The sequence below is a fragment of the Caenorhabditis remanei genome, chromosome I (assembly GCF_010183535.1).
Source record: "Caenorhabditis remanei strain PX506 chromosome I, whole genome shotgun sequence".
Taxonomy (NCBI): domain Eukaryota; kingdom Metazoa; phylum Nematoda; class Chromadorea; order Rhabditida; family Rhabditidae; genus Caenorhabditis; species Caenorhabditis remanei.
The window spans coordinates 13692621-13714449 of record NC_071328.1 but is presented as its reverse complement, the minus strand read 5'-3'; the positions used below and the strand labels follow the sequence as shown (position 1 = coordinate 13714449).

Below are 21829 nucleotides of genomic sequence, written 5' to 3'. Positions count from 1 at the left end.
AACCTTACAACCTCTACTCCTGTCAACTCCAACTACAATCAGTCTACCGAATGAACGTGACCTTGGCCTATGACGATCTGACCTTTCGATAACCATCTGCCCCACATCTTTCTTCATATATGGAATCAACGGGAAACTTCACTCTTGTTTCAAGAAGCCGTCACCACTTCCCTGCCAACCCGCCGTCTGAGATGTCTTCCCCGTCGATGTCGTCTATGGACAAGAAGAAGAAATCGTTGAAGAATAAAAGGAAAGCCCCTTTTGGTTAGTAAAGTCTAATAAAATTGTTCATAATTTCTCTCTCTCTCTCTCTCTCTTTTTCCTGTTCTCGCCAAACTCATCTGACTTGGGGTCCGCTGTTGTCAGTTTAACGCCTCTGGATAAAACTGCCAACTTCACGACTCGATAATTCCGGGTCACATTGATTTTCCCCGCAAAATCCCCCGGAATTATGAGCCGAACTCTCACACAGTTATTCCTCTTTATTTATGATCGCCTTTCCCCGATTTATTCCATCGAAATCGGTCAATTCTACCAATTTCTACTAAATTATTGCCGCGCCTCATTATTTAAACGGCGCGCGCATTTGTCTACAGTATCCCGTTCGTCGCGGGAGTTAGATGTGCAGGCGGCGCACAGCCTTTTTAGGCCAACGCCCGCCGCCATTGCTCTCTTCTCGCCACCGCACTTTTACTACTTTTACGCCACGTTGCGGCCCGTTGGTGACGGATTTTTCCCCCATTTTTTCCCTTATTTTATCCCCTTTTATCTGTTCTCCTTCCCCTCGTTTTTCCCCTCTAAACCTTCTACAAAACCTCTACAAAACTCTACGAAACTCTACGTAACAGGTTTTACCTGACAGGAAGGAGAACCGAAAGGTTTCCTCGCATCCCACAAGGGAGCGGGGTTTTACTCCTACACATTTTGCTCCACAATTCCTGTCGATGGATTTTCCCCCTTCTCTTGTCCCAAATCTTTATCCTAATAAACGGGTCATTGAGAAACTGTGTACTGTTTTGTCAATTGCATAGCTTATCCGAAGGTTCTGCGGAACCGGGTCTCATACGGCGCATACAGGGAGTCTCCCTGGGTTATGATTGTGTCCTGGTCTTCGACTGGACCTACAGGCATTGTCAACATGGTGCATCGACGGACGGTCTGTTTAAGGTAGTAGAACTTCGAGTTCTCCCCTCTACAAGTTACAATTCGAACCCAAGTCGAACCCGCTAGCCTTCCTGGCGTCTGAGCACCCCACTACCGCAAACTCGACGAAAAACGACGAAATTCTACGATTTCCACGAAAATATACTCGATCGACAACTTCTGGCAGCCCACTGAGGCGAAAATCTACAAATTGACCGCCAAAATTGCATCATCGGCGAGAAAATCCACAAAAAATCGATAAATCTGCCATAAATATCGATAATTCTACATAAATCAGCTTCAAATCGTGATAAGATAATTTAATACACACGAAAAGTTTTGATTCTTGCTGAAATTCTACTATTTTTGCCAGAAACTGCCACAATCCATCGAGAAAGTTCGAAAAATCGATATAAATCGTCCTCGCGACGAAAATAGTACCAAATCCAGTCGATCTCTACAAAAAATCCTGAAAAAATCTGAAAATCAGGTGTTTCCGGGCTCTGTCGGCCATCGATTGTCATTTTTTCCGGAAAAATCGGTCCATTTTACCCGAAAACAGATGTAAAAACATCGAAATTATTTGAATTCAGTTCAAATTATTTTCGGAGGTATACGGTCGACAATGCGCGAGTCACTGTACGCAAACACCGATTGCGTACAATGCGCACTCGGTCGTCGACAGTACTCACCCCGAGAAGTGTGCGCCGACGCTCAAAAATGAGCGTAATGTGCGCGAGGTGTATGCCATACACTCCACACTCACTCTTGCTCACTTTAAAAAATTTCCGATTTTTAACAAAAAATCCACGTTTTTCATCGATTTTTTCCCCTTTCCCCACAAAATTCGATGAAAATCGAATAAAATGTTGCATCCCACAACATTATAGGTAAGATTTGAGTTTAAAAGTACTCGAAAATCGACGAAAATCGCTGAAACGCGTATTCTACACGAAAAAAACGACATCCGAGCCGCAGCCCACCAATCGACGGAAATTTCTACGAAAAAGTCGCCAAAATAGGCGCAATCTACACGATTCCAGTCATTTTCACAGCCAGGAGGCTAAAAAAGTCTACGTAGCCCACAAAAATGCCGAAAATCGGCTAAAAATCGCCAAAATTGCTGAAAATTCGCGTACTCCAGCGAAAAACGTCTACACATCGGAGTGGTAACCCACCCGTCTACTATAAAATTCTACTGAACCATCGTAAGTTTTCAAATTCAACAAATTTCTACGAAAAATCGCAAAAAATGACCGAAAAACCGGCATTTTTGCTAAAAATTCCCCATCGGTACCAAGAAACGGATCGATCGGCGTAGAACGGCCTCCCAGGTGAACGCGTGGCCGGAAAAATTTCCGAAAAGCCAGGGAGCAGCCCACTAAGAGCCAAAAATGGCTGAAAATTTACTTTTCTGATGTACTTGTGCTGAAAAATGCCAAAAATTCTGAGAATTCTTAAAAAAGGAATATCCAGAACAGTAAATTATCGATTTTACAAGGCGAATTGCTGCCCAAAATTTCAAGAATCACCAATTTCTCACTGAAAATTGTTTTCGAAAATTTCGAAAATCAATAAAAACTCGAAAATCGATACAAATCGATACGAACTGAGTTCAATTCATTCAATAATGAATATAATCGGAGCATCCCACCCTTTTAGGGGAAGCAATGCCCAAATTTCGACAAAAATCAGATAGTTTTCAGTGAGAACGCGATTTCGAAAAATTTCGAAAATCCAGAAAAATTCAAATCGATAAAAAATCGATTTGATAATGATTCTTATTCATTATTTCAATGAGTTCAATCGGCGCAACCCACTTTTCGAGGGGAACCTATGCCCGATTTTGACCAGAATCCAAAACTTCTACGAGAAATTTTATTCTTTTAGAAATTCTCGAATGTCTTTAACAACAATTCCGAATAGTGTAAAGACTCAAATGATTCTGACTCATTGAAATAATGCATCCCACAAGCAATTCGCCATAGTTTGGCAAAATTTTGATCGATTTCGGATCCGATCAGCCAGATTTCACTGAAAATTCAGTTGAAAATTTCGAAAGATCGATAAAAATCTTCGGCGTTAGTAATTCCGAAGCTCCAAAAGCCTAGCAATCAATAAAAAAGTGAATGCCAAGGCTGGCGAAGCAAAAGTTTGTAAGATTTGCAGCCCACACATCAGAAAGTCAGAAATATTTGGCGGAAAATATTCGAAAATTTCCAAAAAATCGATAAAACTCGGTTTGAATATTTCCTAAGCACCCCCTCAAACACCATTCACAGCCCAAAGGGCTTGACAAAAAGCAGTTTTGCTAGGGGAGGTGCTGCCCAAATTTTCATTTTTTCTAAAAGCTTGGAAAAATCCCCAATCTAAAAACTTTCGGTTGATTGGCTGAAAATTTGGTGGAAAATTTTGGAAAAATTCCGTAAGGCCGGTAATACCCGATCAGAATATTTTCATAGCACCCCACAAACGTTAAGCATAGCCAAAAACGGCATGCCAAAAAGCAGTTTTACTAGGGGAAGTGCTGCCCAAAATTTCATTTTTCTGAAAACTTAGAAAAAATTCTAATCTGAAAAAACAAGTCAGATGAGATTTGGCTGAAAATATCGGAACAACTCCAAAGAGATGATAACATCCGACTTAAATATTTTCATAGCATCCCACAATCACTAAGCATAGCCAAACACGGCATGCCAAAAAGCAGTTTTGCTAGGGGAGGTGCTGCCCAAATTTTCATTTTTTCTAAGAACTTGGAAAAATTTCCATCCTGAAAAAATTCGGATAAAAATTTTTTCTTTTGTGGAGCTTTCAATCTACATCAGACTTCCCCACTCAAGGAAGCTTCAGAGCCTCATAAGGTTACTCGCAACCCACTTTTTATCGACAACCCAGAAAAATTCACTGAAATCTCTAAACCTTTTGGAACCATACCAATTGGTAATAAGCCAAAAAGTGATTCTGACTGTCTATATTGATTCAAAATTGATTCTAAACCGAATCCAAAAGAACTATTAGTTCTCCGAGTTAAAGGCACCGGATTATTTGATCAGAATTCAACAATTTCGATAAAAAACTGTCAATCTCGATATTCCAATAAGAATTTCCGATGACTAAAGCCTTCTATTGACCACAACGACAATAGAAATCCGATCGCTTACACCTTTTCGAAGCACGGAATTCAGAATTTGGCTAGAAATTGTACTCTTTATATATGCATATCACCTTTGCTGGATATTCAAATACTTCCTGAAAATTTCCTTCTTAAAAATGCTACGCGTTCTCTTAAAAACTCTCTTATCTCTCTATAAAACATTCAAACATTACTGTTCTTCCAGAATGTCCTCAACGCCCCAAGCCATCACTTTCGAGCAGCTCGTCAAGGAGTGCGGTGATCTCTACAGCACCCTCCAAGCAACCGCCGAGAAGGTGAAAGAAGATTTCGCAGCGATGCAAGTCGCTGTTGAGAAGATCATCGCTGAACAGGAAGAGAAAGAGAATCAGGGAGACAGCGGCATCCCACAAGGAGACATTCCAGAAGAAAAGAAGGAGAAGGCAGTCCCACTCTGGCCGATGGCACCGATGGTCCAAATCGCCGTGGCGATCGTTGAAATCGAGCGCACCCACCACATCACCATCGTGATGGACACCACCCCATACGAGTTTGGAAATCGAGCTGCCCCGAACCAGTTGTTCCAGGTCAAGAACCGGACTGTAATGAGAAAGAACCCACTCGAGGAGGAAGATCCATTCCCCTCCGCTTCATCAGGAAAGCCAGTGAGTTAACCTAAACGTAACTATCAACTTAAAATTAACAAGTATCTTCTTCCAGAAGAAATCGGCAAAAATCGCCAGTGGATCCACTCAGGTGTGGACGCGTCAGACGGCAACCCGCAGACTCCGTTGCAAGTGCAATCCCGCATATCACGGAGACACTCGCTGCCAGCACCATGACAAGCTGATGTGCATGGCCCATGGTATCGGTGCAGCCCTGGCGGAGATCATTTGGCAAGGACAGCCAGTCGAAGGAGTCGTCCTCACGGATGACCTCTTCGCATAAATTCTCTTACGTCTGGCATCCCACTTACATATACTTGTTACGTTCTACTTTAATTTTTTTTGTTGTTGTTACTGTTATAACTTGTTGACCTATGGCAACCCACTGAATAAACTTAATTGATTAATAACTGAATAACCCAATTTGTCAATAAATAATTGATTAATAAATACAAATGCTCAGTTATTGTTTTACCTATCAAGGATGAAAAAGACCTGAAATCTTACTCTGTTGCTCTACCCGTCATGCCCAAATTTTCATTTTTTCCAACGTGTTTTCAGATGTCATCATCGAACACCCAACCAATCATTGAGCCATCTGCATCCCCACCACGTGAGGAAGCGGATCAGCAGCCCACCATTGAGCCGAAGGACTCTACCGAATCGTCGGATGAGTCAGACCGTGAGATCCAAGAGGACTCGGATGTCATCGAAGTGGTACCAGATGCTGAAGCTGAAAAGAAAAAGGAAAAGAAAGAGGCACCCACTAGACAGAAGGAGTCTAAGAAGATCAATACTCCAAAGACAGACAGCAAGAGAACTGCTGAGCAGCATGAGGATGGAAAGGACTCAGCGGGAAGCCCACAAGCTCCAAAAAGGCTCCGCCTGGAACCTTCATCAGGGTTCTCGGTCCCCATGACACTTGTTCCATTGAACACTGAAGGTAAAAATAATCAACAGAGTATTCAGTTAGAATATCATAGCAAAAGACCTAAACTAATATGACATGTAAGAGAACAATCATGACGTGGTTTCAGATGTCACCAAACAGCTGATGGATTTCCAAAGAGAAATCGTGGAGCTTCTCAGAAGAGAAATCACCGATCTGAGGGTGGAACTTCGCACCAACAAAGAGGAGAACAAGCGACTCGCCCGGAAGTACGAAGAACTGCTAAAGAAGTACAACGAGATGGTGCTGAACTCGGAGAAGTTGACGAAGGATGTATGGGCGTCACTCGGAAAAACGCGACTGATCGCTAAAGAGTACGAAAATATTATCGAGAGATCTGAGAGATCTCTGCTAATCAACAGCAGCGCCCTACACGAAGTCCAAAAACAACACACCGAGATCAAACACATCCTCAGCTGCATCGAAGTTCCGAGCTATTCTGTTGCCTTCAAACAGATTGTGCAAGAAGAATCGAAGAGTACGGAGACCGCAACGGCATCCCACACCTCTCGACGGGAGCGAAGTCCATCTACATCCCCACCACTTCCGGCACCAAGCCCGATCCGATACAACCTGGGAACTCCGAGCTATCATTCGTCGAGGTATTCCATAAACTCGATGGCAGACCCGGAGCCAATCCCACGATTCGGGACACCCGAAGATCTTGATCGCATCCCACGTCCAAGTGAGCAATCCGGTTCGGAGAAGGTGACAGCAGCCCCACCACTATCAACCACAGTCAAAACAGCTGTCAAGCAAGACAAAACGTCTAAAAGACACGTAAGTACACACCACAGGTAAAGCGCGATAGGCGAGCGGTAAGTTAACTGCCGACCGCTGGCAGGCGAAGGGGGAACAACGCACACGTCTGTGGGCGGCCTACCAGTAAGTTACCAGCGCTCCATTTTTCAATTTTTGGGCAGCGGTTCCCCTCCACTATGGGTCTTATTAAGGAATATTCCCTACAAGAATTACATAATTTCAGCACATTTTCCTGCTTTTTTCGTTCCTTGGGTCCTTTTGTAATATCTGAAATAACCTAAAACTTCCTTTTCTTCGTTCTCTCTTTCCTTTATCCAGCCATCCAGGCACTTTCTCCTTTCTGGTTCATTTCTTATGTTTTTCACCATGCTGGCAATACTCCAGAAACTCAAAATACCTCAGAATGTGTTACTAATAAAAACGAATACATCGAAAACAAGTAAGAGTGAAGAGGTCACTGTTTTTGTTCTAAATTGCTCTATTAATACACAAAAGGAGGTATTTTAGTTATCAAAGTATTTCTTTAATGATTTTGGCTTTTCCTGAACGTGAACTACGGCAGAATTAACAATGTTTCTGTGAAAAATGAGCACCTACAACTCTTTTTTGACTTTAAAATTTTAATCTTCGCTGAATTGCCAATTTTCGCCCCAAACTGAGAATTTTGAGACAAATGTTTGAAATTTTCATGCGAAAACAGATACAATTAAACGCTTTCCAAGTTTTTTCCAGTTACAAATGAGAAAAATATTTGAGATTTGGCTAAATTCTTTCAAAACGAAAGATTTAACGCATTTTCAGAGTGTTTTTCAGTCATTTTTTTCGAAAAGGGCAGATTTTGAGCGAAAAGTCAGAGTTTTCGACTAAATCAAAAGCAGTTTTTAACCAAACATGTCATTTTCACCTGATGCCTTCAGGAATGATTATAAATAGTTGAAGTTCGTCAAAGGTTATCGTTAGCAGTCAGAAATTAACATCGAAATTTATGCACTGTGCGGTTTTGTCAATCGCTCGTCTCTGGTTGTTTTTAATTCTCCGAAAACTAACTTACCTCACTTACCGATCCACCTGAAAAGTAATTAAGCTTCCGATTAGAACTAAAAATAACCAGATTAGTAGCAGCGCACAGTTCCCATTTTTGCATTTTTAAAAAAAATTATTGCAACGCGCAGCTATTTTCAGTTAAAATATAGTTTTACGCAATATTTTGCAAATAATTTTAGAAAAGTAGTTCTGCCGTAGTTTAACTGTTCGGAAAAGCACAAAATACCAAAAGATTTCGGTGAGAAACACAAGAAACAAGCGAGAAAATGGGAAAAAATTAATTATTATTTAAAACTCCGACGCGGCCGCAGTGCCTGCGTCTCCTCTCTCTAATGCGTGTCAATGGAGCGTGGTTGCCTTATTTCTCTAAAATTGAGTTTTGACGCGTTAAAGCTCAAAAAAGAGAAAATGGATGAATCCTTGAACTAAAATGACAATTTGAGATGATATTTGTAAGAAATAGAACGAGTACATGCATTTGGCCAAGTTTCATTCTCACACGAACTCTCTCGTTGGTTAACCTTCACAACGTCTGCTGTCCATTCAGTTCCATACCGTATAAAAAGAATTACAGAATTCTAAAGTATGAACGAGTTCACTTAGTTTGCTCGAAAAACTCTTTCATTGATTTCGGAATGGAATGAATTATTTTCGAAACGTTGGAAGTCTTCTCCAAAGAAGTTTGGGTTACGGTATCTTCACATAACAGATTAAATCTTCCTGATTCTCACGAGAAAGAAACTGGAAGACCACGTTTGTTTCATTAATTAACAACAGCATTCACCTGAAAACTCGCTATGGAGCTTCAGAGAATATGGAGAATGTGTTAAAGGGTTCAAGAGAAGAAGGACATGGTCAGGAAATAGTGAGAATTAAGACATGAATATTTACAGAAATTAGGTCAAAGACTGTTTTCGGGCTTGATTATCTCATTCCAGTTACAAACTGTCAAATTAGATACGCCGAACCAAGATTTTTTTCTTCTATGTGAAAGAAAAGATCATTCAGCAATCATTCATCTATCCGCGGTATTCGAATATCATTCAGCTATCATTCACTTTTCCGCGATATTAAAATATCACATAGCTGCCGTTCGTCTATCGCCGCTCTTCGACTATCGCTCGCCTACCTTTCAGCTACCACCGCTTCCACCTAAAAACACCAATATGTCGCTCGCGTACTATTCACCTACTTGCGGTGTTCGCCCACCATTCACATGCCATTCGCCTGCCAGCGGGCCTTCAGCTACCGCTCGCCTACCACTCGCCTACAGCGCTTTACCTGTGACACTACAATAGAATTTCAATAAATAACTGTCGTTCTTACAGTGTCCATTCTGCAACCGATCCAACCATAGCGCTACAAACTGCCTCGACTTCCCATCAGCGGCATCCCGCAAGACAGCGCTTATCCAACAAAATCGCTGCCCACGTTGCTTGGAGCTAAATAACTTGCCAGGATCAATGCACGAACCTTGTCCAAGTTCAAATCGTGCGTGCTCGATTTGCAAGGATGATTTTTACGGAGAGAAAAATAAGACCGGAGCCTTTCATCACCCGGCCATCTGTCCCAAATCGCAGCCCAAGCCATCCGGCAAGCCACCCGGCAGAGCAGGATCCAAGCACCCACGAAGCAGACGAGTAAGAACTGACCACACTATATATAACAAAACAAAATTGATAACTGGGAATTGTTTCAGGGACGCATGCCATCTCCGGCACGACGCCGCCACTAGGACCGTGGCATCCCACAATTGAGCCATCAGCTCTGTCTATTGTTTGGCATCACACATCAATCATTGTTCTGTTGTTTTTTGTTTTGTTATGAAATCTTATTTGTTGATCTTTTTATTGTAGTGTCCACCAGAATAAAAGTAAAAAATTTTTTTTGGACCATAACCCTACTATTCTCTACTTATTATACCCACGAGTCATATTACTCGATTAATATATGATCTACTATTACTTGCTATTATTTATATGACTGTGTCCCCTGGAATGTGACCCATAATGACTGGAAAGAAACAAACATCTACAAGCACAAGAAATTCTACGAACAAACTACATAAGATCTACAGATAAAGATAGGAATAAATCCACCAACTGTGACTCGGTAGAAGAGTCGGGTGACCCCTATGGACAGGGAAGCCCTCAATCTAAGAACACATAATAGTGTCGAATCATACAATCCCAGTATGAAAATTAGACAGATTGCGATACTTGAAGTATTCTATCAACGAGACTAGATTCTATCACTTCCAGCATCTTGCTAAGGACCGGAGAGTATCTGTTTCCGGCCAGTCACAGATACAAAAAGAGGATTACACCAGGCTGACCTATTATAGTGGCAGTATGTCAGGCAGCCCACAAACATCTCCACGTGTAAATCTTTGGCTCTATTACAACATCCAATACACCTGGATCACTGAAAAATGATCAGTTTAGTGAATTCAACAGTATCCCAATTAATAGTGCAACCCGCGAAGTAAAGAGCTGAGGACAGTAGTATCTACAATCGAAAATAATAATACTGAAAAGTTTCTACGTCCTTTTAATTTGACAATTCGATCGTTGAGAGACGTTTCGATGTGAAACCAAATTCTACAATTCATTTCCACTAATTCATTTCTAAAAACGTGTTCAAATAAAACTTTAAAACGGCATACTAGCCCAGAAACCCGTATCAAAACGACACGGTAGCCCCAATACAATAGTACTTAAGTTGATTCAAAGTAGGATGAAGCAGTTAAAAGAGTACATACACTCACATCTGCATTCTCAACAGGCCAGAGCACCCCTGTAAGCCACGTCCACGGGATCAGTCGAAAAAAGAGATCCTCGACAAAATTGTACTACTATACAATTCTTACAGCCAAAATGGAGCCCAACCCAGCATTGGACATTCAACCAGAGCCACCAGCACCCCACCAGCAGGAGGCACCGACGTTGCAACCCACCAGAGAAATTCCTCTTCGCATCCAGCACCCCAAATACTCAGTGCTCCATTACGGAGAAGTAGCCGGCCCAGGGGACAGAAGGCGAAACAAGCCTAACAAATTCAGAGTTCAAAGCTTCCATCAGTTTACCGGCCAGGCATTGCCGGTCCCAGATGATGTACTGAGAACCTGGGCGGAATATGAAGGCGAATGGGCGGCAAACGATGTTCCTCCACTGATATTTGACTACGGATGCCTACGGCTACAAGTCTGGAAACAGTCTATTCCTGACCCAGCAACCCACTTCAATGAAGTCTCAAAGAGAATGCCTTTTCTCGCGACTCTTCCAGGACTGCACATCTGGTTTCTTCGAAACGTCAGAGGTACCCAGGAAGTTAACCATCTGGAAGCGGGCGGATCCGGAAGGTGTCAACTATGTGGATCAAATTTGTTGGGCATCCCACTCTCGAACCACCACCACTCCAGTTGTATATTTCGCCACCTCGATCGACACACTCTCATGCAATTCATGTCGATCAATCACTTGGCGTTCTGCCCGTATTGTGGCTCTCGCAGCGCAACCCACACCCTCGCAGAATGCATGCAGCGTGAAAGCGCCTGCCGACAGTGCGGCGCGGTTGATCACATGGAATGCCAAAAGCTATGCGAAGCAGTCGGAGTGGACCCAATGGCAGCCGAAGAACAAAAGACCCGAGTAACTCAATATCGGCGTGAATACTACGAGCACTGCAGACGTCTAGCTGAAAGAGGCGAACTTCGGTACAGAATCATTTCTGACGCAACCCACCCCTACTACAGTAGAAGAATTATCGAAGAGAGTTTGCATCCCGCCGGTTGGGGTCTCTTCCTGGACTACCAAAGAGAGTACCCACAAATTCCACGAATACGGTATCAGACTACCCAGCTGTACTCGGGTTTGGTCACACCGGAATCAGACGCAGCATGGTCGAATGAATATCCAGTGTTTCAACCATCAGAGATGGATGAGATCGAAAGGCTACAATGGAGAGTGGACGAAATCCGTTTCGGACGCCAAGTGAGTTAACATCCTACTTCGAGCTATTGCTCTGTTCGGATCTACATGATCCACGAACTCAGTGAATCAACTTATGTACACGATAAGTTACAGACCAGATTCAACCGTACAAATCCGCATCCCACCTACACCATCAACGAGTTCATCGGACAACGATCCCGCATTCGTGAAGAACGTCTGCAAGCCCAAAGGGCTCTCAATGAACCGATACTGCCGGTGATCGTTGACGACTGGAGTGTGGAAATGAACGAAGAACAACGAGTAAGACTGATCTGATAAATTCAGATCCAAAGAGCAAGAACAGGATAATTACTCCTTAATTTCAGCAGGAAGAGGTAGCCCAACAGCACCCACCACTGGAGGAGCAAATCCCCGACGACATAAGTCAAGAAGACGACATTGAGGCCCATTCAGAAGAATCCAATGCGTCGAGTTCTGCCGACTCCAATGTGTCCACTTCTGACAACTCAAATGAATCCATCGAAGACTCCAATCGTGAAGATGACTCAGAACCCGTCGAATCTTCTATGTCATCGGTGGGTTGAAATAGTAGATCACACTAGTATTGATCCATACTATTCAGAGTGATTCTCGGGATAACGAAGAGCCAGCAGTCCCTCCGGCAGTAGAGGAGCCAGTCGCCGTACTTCCAGCCGCATTCCCACCAGAAGTACGGGAGCCCGTAGAAGCTCCAGCAGTTGTGGAACCTCAAGTTGAAGCTCGACCAGTGGTGGAACCTTCAGCAGAAGCCCAACCAGTAGTCCCACAAGCGGTCAGTGATAAGACACGCAATTGAAACAACATTCCATTCTTTGTTTTCAGGACATCTTCCACACGGAAGACAGTCAGTGGGATATCGTTCGAGAGGCCGAGCAAGAGAGACAATTAGCTCTGACGGCGGCCCGAATCTCGAGCTATCGCGATCGAACATTGGAGGTACTCTCGGCGGCAGACGACCTCGACCTTCTTGCTGCGAATAGCATCCCACTGGACCCACAGAACTTGCGAGACCGAATCGCGTGGCAAGTGCAAACAGTCACAGGCAGAAGGATTGAGGAAGAGATGGAAGCATATCCACAATTCATTCTTCGAGACTACGCCCGCATGCTAACCGGAGTGCTACGTACTGTCGCCAAAATTCGCCGTGTTCAACGAGTCATCAGTATCCATTTCACACGCTGCGATGAGTCACTTTACCTGAATGACCATGGTCACCAATTGTTCATTCCGACACTCGCACTTTTCGCCAGGATTCCATTTGACGATCGTCAAGCTCGTCTCATCCACAACTGGGAACAGCTAACGGAATGGCTGGTTACGGATGGCAACTCGGGATGTCGAGTTGATCTCCAATAGCAGCACAGAGGCATCCCACACAATTATCCTACTCTAATTTTTCTTCTCTTTCCTTGTCTCAACTTATTGTATAGTATGGCATCCCACAAAGATAAAATTGATTTATTTTAAACCACGTTGAAATGAACAAGCCTACATAATAAGAGACAAGACTGTATATGTCCTCTGTACTCTTACACATCGTTACAGATTTCTCTTCAGAGTCTCTCCGAACGAATTAGTTTTCGACACTCCTCTGCGAGAATATGAGGATGTGAGCGTTTTTAGGACGATCACTAGTCCTTCTTTCTGTGAATCAATATACCATTACGTGGCATTGTCCATGACACATTTGATTCATCCACATCTTGGTGTAGAAAGATGTTGGAGTCTGAGAACCGGACTAAAAGAGCCGGACGACTATTCGGACCAGAAAAGCGAGTTCTCTACGGTAGGAGCAAACCTCTCTTTACGACGTCGAAGAAAGGTTCAGAGGAAACTAGCAAATTCAGCTGATGCTCATCGACTAAAACCATCAACTCGCATCCCACAGTCTCAAAGAGCTAGTGGTTATAATGTCCATCCACTAATTTCTACACTGACAACTCGGAGCGACACAGACCTATAAGGCCCCTTCAGTCCCACCAGAGGGCTTGCTACCTAATGAATAAATTCATCCTGGTCACTGTTGGGCGTCGCATAACAGGTCTAAGGATCTAAAGGTATCCGGGAAAGTCAACATGTTATTAGGCGAAGCGGCAGTCCTATAAGGATCACAAGGTTCTGACATAGCGCAAATGCAGCACGTGTGATAGATGTGAGAGGACAATGGACCTAAAAGTATTCGATCCTATACATGCAAAAGTCTGTTCACACTGGAATCTCACGGAAACTAGTGGTATAGTAAGACAACTATCCACCAGCAACAGCTACCCACAACGGGTCTGTTCACGCCGGGATTTTACAGAAATTGGTGGAATAGCAAGAGAACTATCCACTAACAACAGCAACCCACAAAAGTCTGTTCACACTGGAATCTCACGGAAACTAGTGGTATAGTAAGACAACTATCCACTAGCAACAGCTACCCACTAAAGGTCTGTTCACGCCGGGATTTTACAGGAATTGGTGTTATAGCAAGAGGGCTACTCACTGACAACAGTCTTTTTACAAACCCCTCTACGTCAACAACCAACAACACTAAATACCAGAGAGTAATCTCAATTCTACTGTTTCTCCAGTTCGATTGGGCAACATCCACACCATTATACCAATCCCATATAATTATCACTGTATCCCCTATAACATATCCATAATACATCTATTTCCAGGGTACTGCTTTTCAACGTTCGAACGAACAACAACTTCAACCATGGCCGAGAAAACTGCTGGCATCCCACAGTCGTCCAACACCGGTAAATCCGTCGGCAGAACGGTTACTGGCCCGTTGAAACGAATCATCGACAACACCATCTACTCTGCTAGCAGACATGCAAGCTCGACCAAAAGATTCCTTACCAATATCAAAAACTCTACAACAGCTCCCAATACGGGACAGCTCAAGAAACTCGACGAGACGCTTACGGAGACCCGTAAGCAGATCACGAACTTGAGAGCCCTCCCAGATCAGGTCAACTCGAGTAAGGTGCACCCACTCGTCCTCGAATCGGTCAATAAAGACAAATACTTGGAGGAAATGGACAATTACCTTGCCAAGACCCAGTACTTGACAGCCATCTCCACCTGCACCGAACTGATCAAACAGATCGAGGCCGAGTTGTCCGAACATGGTCAACCAGCCAGCCCATTTGACGAAAGTATCCACGACGCCAACACGGCAGTCGAACAATTGGGTTTGCTCGTTATCGACCCACAAACGGGAGACCTGATCGAAGAGGAGGGGGATCCCATTGAAGACATCATTGACCAGCTCACTGAGGAGCTAGCAGAGACGAATCTACTCGCTGAGTCATTAAAAGATGCTAGTGAAAATAATGATGGTGATGCTAAAGACCTGACGCCACTCGCAAGAACCGAGAATGAGCAACGGCATCTACCAGAAGAAGAGGCGGCAACCCACTTGGAGGACTCTAATATGAATGATAGACTGGAAGATTTGGAAACCGATATGGAGAAAGCCATATTAGAGCGCCAAGGAAAACTTGCCGAAGGAAAAAGGCTCCGAGATGAGATAGCTATGAAGAAGGCTGCGTTTGCGAACAGGGGCGTCGCAACACCTTCGCCAACTATTTCCATCAAAGAGAACAAATCGACAGGGCAAACTCTTCCCAAAAATGATCACAAGCATCCCACAATGCACGAGACACAGCACTCGGCAGAGCAATCTCAGGTCAACAACATGAGAGTCATAGCAACTCATTCCCAAGAATCGCTTCTCTCCGAACCGATTCAATCACAACTACTACAACATATCTCACGACTTGAGCAACACGTCGAAAAAGAAAAGTCAAATCAAAACAAATTTATGAACTCAGTGAGCGCCAACTTTGAAAAAATCTTCAATACTTTGAAGAAAGACAATAACAGAGCCAAGAATACTCGCCTGGACTCTGAGGATGATATCACATCATCAGAAGACGAGGACGATTACGCCAGGAGATACATGGAAGGGTGCAACCCACGCGATGACAAATCACGTGATAAGAACCACCGCATCCCACATTCTACACCTAAAAAGGCACCAACTCACCTGAAAAACGTCACATTCGACAGTGTCAAGTCAAACCTGGTCACTTTTGATGGCTCAGACGATTTCCAAATCTTTCGCAATACCTTCAACGACTACGTCACCCAGAACCCCAACATCTCCAAAGACCACAAATGGGTCCTATTAAAGGGTCAACTGAAAGGAAAAGCTGCGAAGTGTCTCTACAGCTTAGATAACCCGGAAGAAGCAGTCCGCCTCACATTCAAAGAACTCGAAACCAAATATGGGAAGAAGAGTGACAGAATGGATTTGCACAACAAACTTGCGAACCTCCCATTCCATCCCACCGACCATCAACGAATGGAAGACGACTTGCGTGAACACAGAAAAATCCTCAGCCAAATGAAAGGCCAAGGAATGAATGTAAACGATGAAATGATCATCAAGCATTTCTGTGTGAAACTTCCCAGAGATATCAGAAAGCAAATAGTCTCAATGATCAATGAATATAAAGACACGCTGACTTTCGATATGGTTCATGACTCAGTACAGAGAGCAATCTCAGAACTACAAACTGAAGAGTATTTCTTCGAGATATCGACTCGGCAGCGAGTTCAAAACGAAATCCCAGCCGCCATCCACGCAATGGATGCTCAACAATCGCACCCCACGAACAAAGCGGACAACAACGTGTTCCGCAACTACTCTCAATAGCCGCCTTTCGAAGGCAGGCATGGGAGCTAAGTAACTGTTCCGCGTGCCACCCTCTGTCTTGCCACCAGAAATTGTTTCTACTAACAATTCAATATCAACGTTTTCTCCAGAAATCATAAGCTTCTGTAATCTGTTCAATTTTCTACGCCTAATATTCTCTACTATCTCTCTATCATATGCTTTAAGCAAGATCCAAATTGGACTTATATTATCCCTAATGAACGATCAAATAAATAAAAGAGTTATAAATATCTACTCTGAGAGAGCCAAGAGTACAGTATCCCTCAATGACATGAACTGACTATGATTCCACCGTCAACTACGTCAAAAGACAGTAATACTTCGTCGCAACGCGGATGTAGTTCTACAAGTCCTTATCACAGTCATGATTCGTTCTCTTGCTCCTCCCCCGGGGAGTGTTGTCAGTTTAACGCCTCTGGATAAAACTGCCAACTTCACGACTCGATAATTCCGGGTCACATTGATTTTCCCCGCAAAATCCCCCGGAATTATGAGCCGAACTCTCACACAGTTATTCCTCTTTATTTATGATCGCCTTTCCCCGATTTATTCCATCGAAATCGGTCAATTCTACCAATTTCTACTAAATTATTGCCGCGCCTCATTATTTAAACGGCGCGCGCATTTGTCTACAGTATCCCGTTCGTCGCGGGAGTTAGATGTGCAGGCGGCGCACAGCCTTTTTAGGCCAACGCCCGCCGCCATTGCTCTCTTCTCGCCACCGCACTTTTACTACTTTTACGCCACGTTGCGGCCCGTTGGTGACGGATTTTTCCCCCATTTTTTCCCTTATTTTATCCCCTTTTATCTGTTCTCCTTCCCCTCGTTTTTCCCCTCTAAACCTTCTACAAAACCTCTACAAAACTCTACGAAACTCTACGTAACAGGTTTTACCTGACAGGAAGGAGAACCGAAAGGTTTCCTCGCATCCCACAAGGGAGCGGGGTTTTACTCCTACACATTTTGCTCCACAATTCCTGTCGATGGATTTTCCCCCTTCTCTTGTCCCAAATCTTTATCCTAATAAACGGGTCATTGAGAAACTGTGTACTGTTTTGTCAATTGCATAGCTTATCCGAAGGTTCTGCGGAACCGGGTCTCATACGGCGCATACAGGGAGTCTCCCTGGGTTATGATTGTGTCCTGGTCTTCGACTGGACCTACAGGCATTGTCAACATCCGCGCCCTATAAGTCAGAACAATCCTGAAGCTACTTCGCATTCCTACTCCGGTCGCCTGCTTAGTTGAATGGTGGATGGTCAGGAGCAGTTGCAAGGTCAAGAGAGTATTCAGAGAGACCCATGAGGAGTTCGTCTTGATGTGAATTCTGTGTTGGAGGAATTATTGGATTAAAAACAGTGAATAAAGTCAGAAATAGATACTTCGCAGTGTTTGCTACTTTAAAAAAAATCCCAAAAGGATTAACTTCATTGAATAAAATTGCTTATTATAGAATTCTTATAAAGAACTCTCAGTGACAGAGTTCCCTGGTGTCAATGTGAGTGGAAGAAGAACATCAAACAATTAGACCTTTTATTAAATAAAGATGAATATTAAATGCAACAAAAGGCGTGAAAAATCAAAAAGACTTTAGAAGTGGGAAAAAATGACAAGGTGCTTCCGCTCCCGTTCTTTTTTTTCAATGGGAAACGCGGGAAAAGAGATAGAATAAATATTGATATAGATTCGATTCAATTAAATTATTTCGATATAAATAATCTTATGAAAAGGGGAGAAAGTAAGTAAAGTTTTGATTATTGAAATGGAGTCACAGACATTTCAATACAATGGGGGCCAAGTTGAATAGTTGCATTCTTTGATCCATCATCATTTTGGATAGTCATCCCGTCTAAATCCCTCCAATACATTCCCAAAATATTTTCTCCATTATCTGTAGACCTCAGACTATGGATCATCAGATATTTTAGATAAGGAAATCCTCCAGCCTTCCAATTCTTGTGTACCTCATCCAGATCCTTGTTTTCCAGGCGAGACTCCTCGAGTGTGATGCTAGTACAAGTGCACGCCAGAAGAGACTCCAAAGTAAACCAATAAGAACTTTTGATACTAATCTTCTGTGGCCATGAACTGAAAACTGGTCTGAAACCAGGGTTAGCAACGGATATGATTCTAAGATTCTCAACAAGTTCAAAATTGTTGGATATCTGTTCAAACAACAAGTTTTGGGTAAGTAGGATAGTGAGCGCCTTAAATTTCACTTGTTGATCAAGCAACTCAGAAATTACTGGTTGAAATAAATCGCTATGATAACAAATTTTCCTCGTAGAAATCTTGCATGGAAACATCTTCAATATATGTTGAATAAAAGATGAAAATCCTTTCCGATTCTTGATGGCTCGATAAGCATCTTTGTCATTTTCAGAGCGAACTGTGATTTTTCGTTTTAAGCAGTCCAGAACGACTATAACTTTTTGAGAGTACAAACGAGCACTATTGATTTGAATGGAGATTTTCTTTGAGCAGAGAGAGAGTTTGATTCTAGAAATAGAGAATATTTAGTTTGGTTAGACTAATAAGATTAACTCACTTTTCTCCAATAGTCAATGACTTGAATACCTCAAACAGGACCACTCGAGGAAGACGGAGGAGGGGAAATGGGGAAGACATTGAGGCAGCGATAGAAGACGATGAATTGAGTATGAGGAGAAAGGGAGTAAAGGGAGTAATGAGATGAGATTGAGGAGTTGAAGTATGTAAAGAAAACATGGGATTGGAGGAGTGCATGCGTTTCGTGGCAAGACCACAGCAAGCCTATGGAAAAATGACGGAGCGACTGTGTGCGCAATGGTAATATTGCGAGGTTTTGTGGGGGTCTATGGGAGGCTATGAAGAGAAAGGGAATAATGAGATGTGTAAATAGAATCTGTGAGTGGAGGAGTGACTGCGTTTCGTGGTGAGACCACAACAAGTCTATGGGAAAAATGACGAAGCGACTGTGTGCGCAATGGTAGTACTAGGGCCGATCTATTCGTTATTTTTCCCATAGACATCTAAGGTCTCGCCACGAAACGCAGGCACTCCTCCAATCCCAGAATGTTCATTAAATGAAGATAATCAACAAAAACAGTAAAAGGTGTGAAAAATTATAAAGATATTAGAAATGGAAAGAAAAGATGATAAGGCATTTTTTTTAATGAGATGGTCAGAAATGTGAAAATCAGGTGAATGATAAGTATTGAAGATTAATGTAGATTCGAGACAATTAAATTCTTTCGGTATAGATGATTTTTATATATCTATGTCTTAGCCATAGAGGGAATATTGGAATGGAAGTTGTTATTCTAATAAATTCTAAAATATATACCTCGCAGTGCAGTCTACTAATTTTTAAAGAGAGTAACAACAAATTTGAATAAAAATGTTTATTATAGAATTTTTAATATAATATGTAATTTAATGGTTATTCAAATGGAGTCAAAGATAAATCAATACATCCATAACCGAGGTTAATAGTAGCCTTCTTTGATCCATCCTCAGTTTGGATTACATTCCAGTCTAAGTTCATCAAATTCATTCCCAAAATCGTCTGTCCAGTAATATTGTGACTCCCAACGTACAAATATTCTAGATTTGGTAACTCTCCAGCTCTCCATTTTCTATAGATCTCATCTAAATCCTTGTTTTCCAGGTCAGAATTCCAGAGTGTGATTGTAGTGCAAGTGCACGCCAAAAGAGATTTCAGAGTAAACCAATAGGAATTTATGATACTAATTTGCTGTGGCCATGAAGTGAAAACTGGTGTGAAATCAATATGATGAACAGATGAGATGATGAGATACTCAACCAGCCCTAAACTAGTTTTAATATTGATTCGATTTGATTACATTCTTTCGATATAGTTTTTTGATTTTTGAAAAGAGGGAAAAGTGCATACGTTTTTGTTTATTCAAATGGAGTTACATAAATTTTGATCATATAGAGGAGGCCAAGTTCAATAGTTGCCTTCTTTGATCCATCATCAGTTTGGATAACCTTCCTGTCCAATTCGTTCAAATTCATTCCCAAAATCTGTTCTCCGTTATCTGTGACATTTGGGCTATGTAACCACAAACGTTTTAGATTTGGAAACCCTCCAGTCTTCCATTTCCTAAGTACGACATCAAAATCCTTGTTTTCCAGAAGAGACTTTTCGAGTATAATTTTACTGCAAGTACACGACAAAAGAGTTTCCAGAGTAAACCAATCAGAATTCAAAATTCTAATTTTTCGCGGCCATGAAATGAAAACTGGAATAAAAGCACGATCCAAACTGGATGAGATGCTAAGATACTCAACCAGTCCCAAATTATTGGATATCTGGTTCCACCTAATTATTCGCAATTTCCAGAATCAAACTCTCCTTCTGTTCTAAAAAAATCTTCACTCAAATACATAATTATCGTTTGTACTCTCAAAAAGTTATAGTCGATCTAGACTGCTTCAAACAAGTAATCGAAATTCAATCTGAAAACAACCAGGATATATTTAAAGTCGGTATTCATCCAGATTCCAGGATTAGTCACAGTTCAACTATTCAACAAATTTCTATCGCAAGTTGTACTGTAAGAGCTGAGTATCTCCAAAAAGGAATGAAAACATTCTGGAACAACTGTCTAGAAGGATTTCTATCCATTATTCACCATTTATTGAAAAAAAAAAATTTTATTGTAGTGATCCATTTCAACCAATAATTTTGAAATTATTTGATCTACAACTGGAATTCAAGAAGCTCTATATTCGACTTGAAGGATCAAGGGATAAAAACCTGTGGTGGAACCAGATATCCAATAATTTGGGACTGGTTGAGTATCTTAGCATCTCATCCAGTTTGGATCGTGCTTTTATTCCAGTTTTCATTTCATGGCCGCGAAAAATTAGAATTTTGAATTCTGATTGGTTTACTCTGGAAACTCTTTTGTCGTGTACTTGCAGTAAAATTATACTCGAAAAGTCTCTTCTGGAAAACAAGGATTTTGATGTCGTACTTAGGAAATGGAAGACTGGAGGGTTTCCGAATCTAAAACGTTTGTGGTTACATAGCCCAAATGTCACAGATAACGGAGAACAGATTTTGGGAATGAATTTGAACGAATTGGACGAAAAGGTCATCCAAACTGATGATGGATCAAAGAAGGCAACTATTGAACTTGGCCTCCTCTATATGATCAAAATTTATGTAACTCCATTTGAATAAACAAAAACGTATGCACTTTTCCCTCTTTTCAAAAATCAAAAAACTATATCGAAAGAATGTAATCAAATCGAATCAATATTAAAACTCATTATGCATCTTTCCCCTGCTTTTCCCATTTCTGCTCCGCCCCTCCAAATATAAAAAAGAGAGGACGGGAGCGGCTTTATTCTTCATTTCTAATGTCGGATTTTTCACATCTTCACATCAGGCAGCTCGATCATTGAGAGTTT

General features: G+C 42.1%; 3 protein-coding genes across 3 annotated transcripts; 2 read left to right on the top strand and 1 right to left on the bottom strand.

The window, feature by feature from the left end:
• Positions 1-1093: 1093 nt before the first annotated feature.
• Positions 1094-5203, top strand: GCK72_003033 (uncharacterized protein; the record flags this gene model as incomplete). Its single annotated transcript, XM_053723771.1, has 3 exons — positions 1094-1167; positions 4482-4920; positions 4976-5203. 3 exons carry the CDS (start codon positions 1094-1096, stop codon positions 5201-5203), a joined length of 741 nt encoding a protein of 246 aa, XP_053592416.1.
• On the bottom strand, positions 4489-6463 carry GCK72_003032 (uncharacterized protein; the record flags this gene model as incomplete). The annotated part of the gene is made up of 2 exons (XM_053723770.1): positions 4489-4855; positions 6243-6463. 2 exons carry the CDS (start codon positions 6461-6463, stop codon positions 4489-4491), a joined length of 588 nt encoding a protein of 195 aa, XP_053592415.1.
• Positions 6464-10551: 4088 nt separating this feature from the next.
• Positions 10552-13023, top strand: GCK72_003031 (uncharacterized protein; the record flags this gene model as incomplete). Its single annotated transcript, XM_053723769.1, has 5 exons — positions 10552-11667; positions 11761-11928; positions 11994-12203; positions 12251-12439; positions 12490-13023. The coding sequence occupies 5 exons, from the start codon at positions 10552-10554 to the stop codon at positions 13021-13023; spliced, it is 2217 nt and encodes a 738-aa protein (XP_053592414.1).
• Between the last annotated feature and the right edge of the window lie 8806 nt (positions 13024-21829).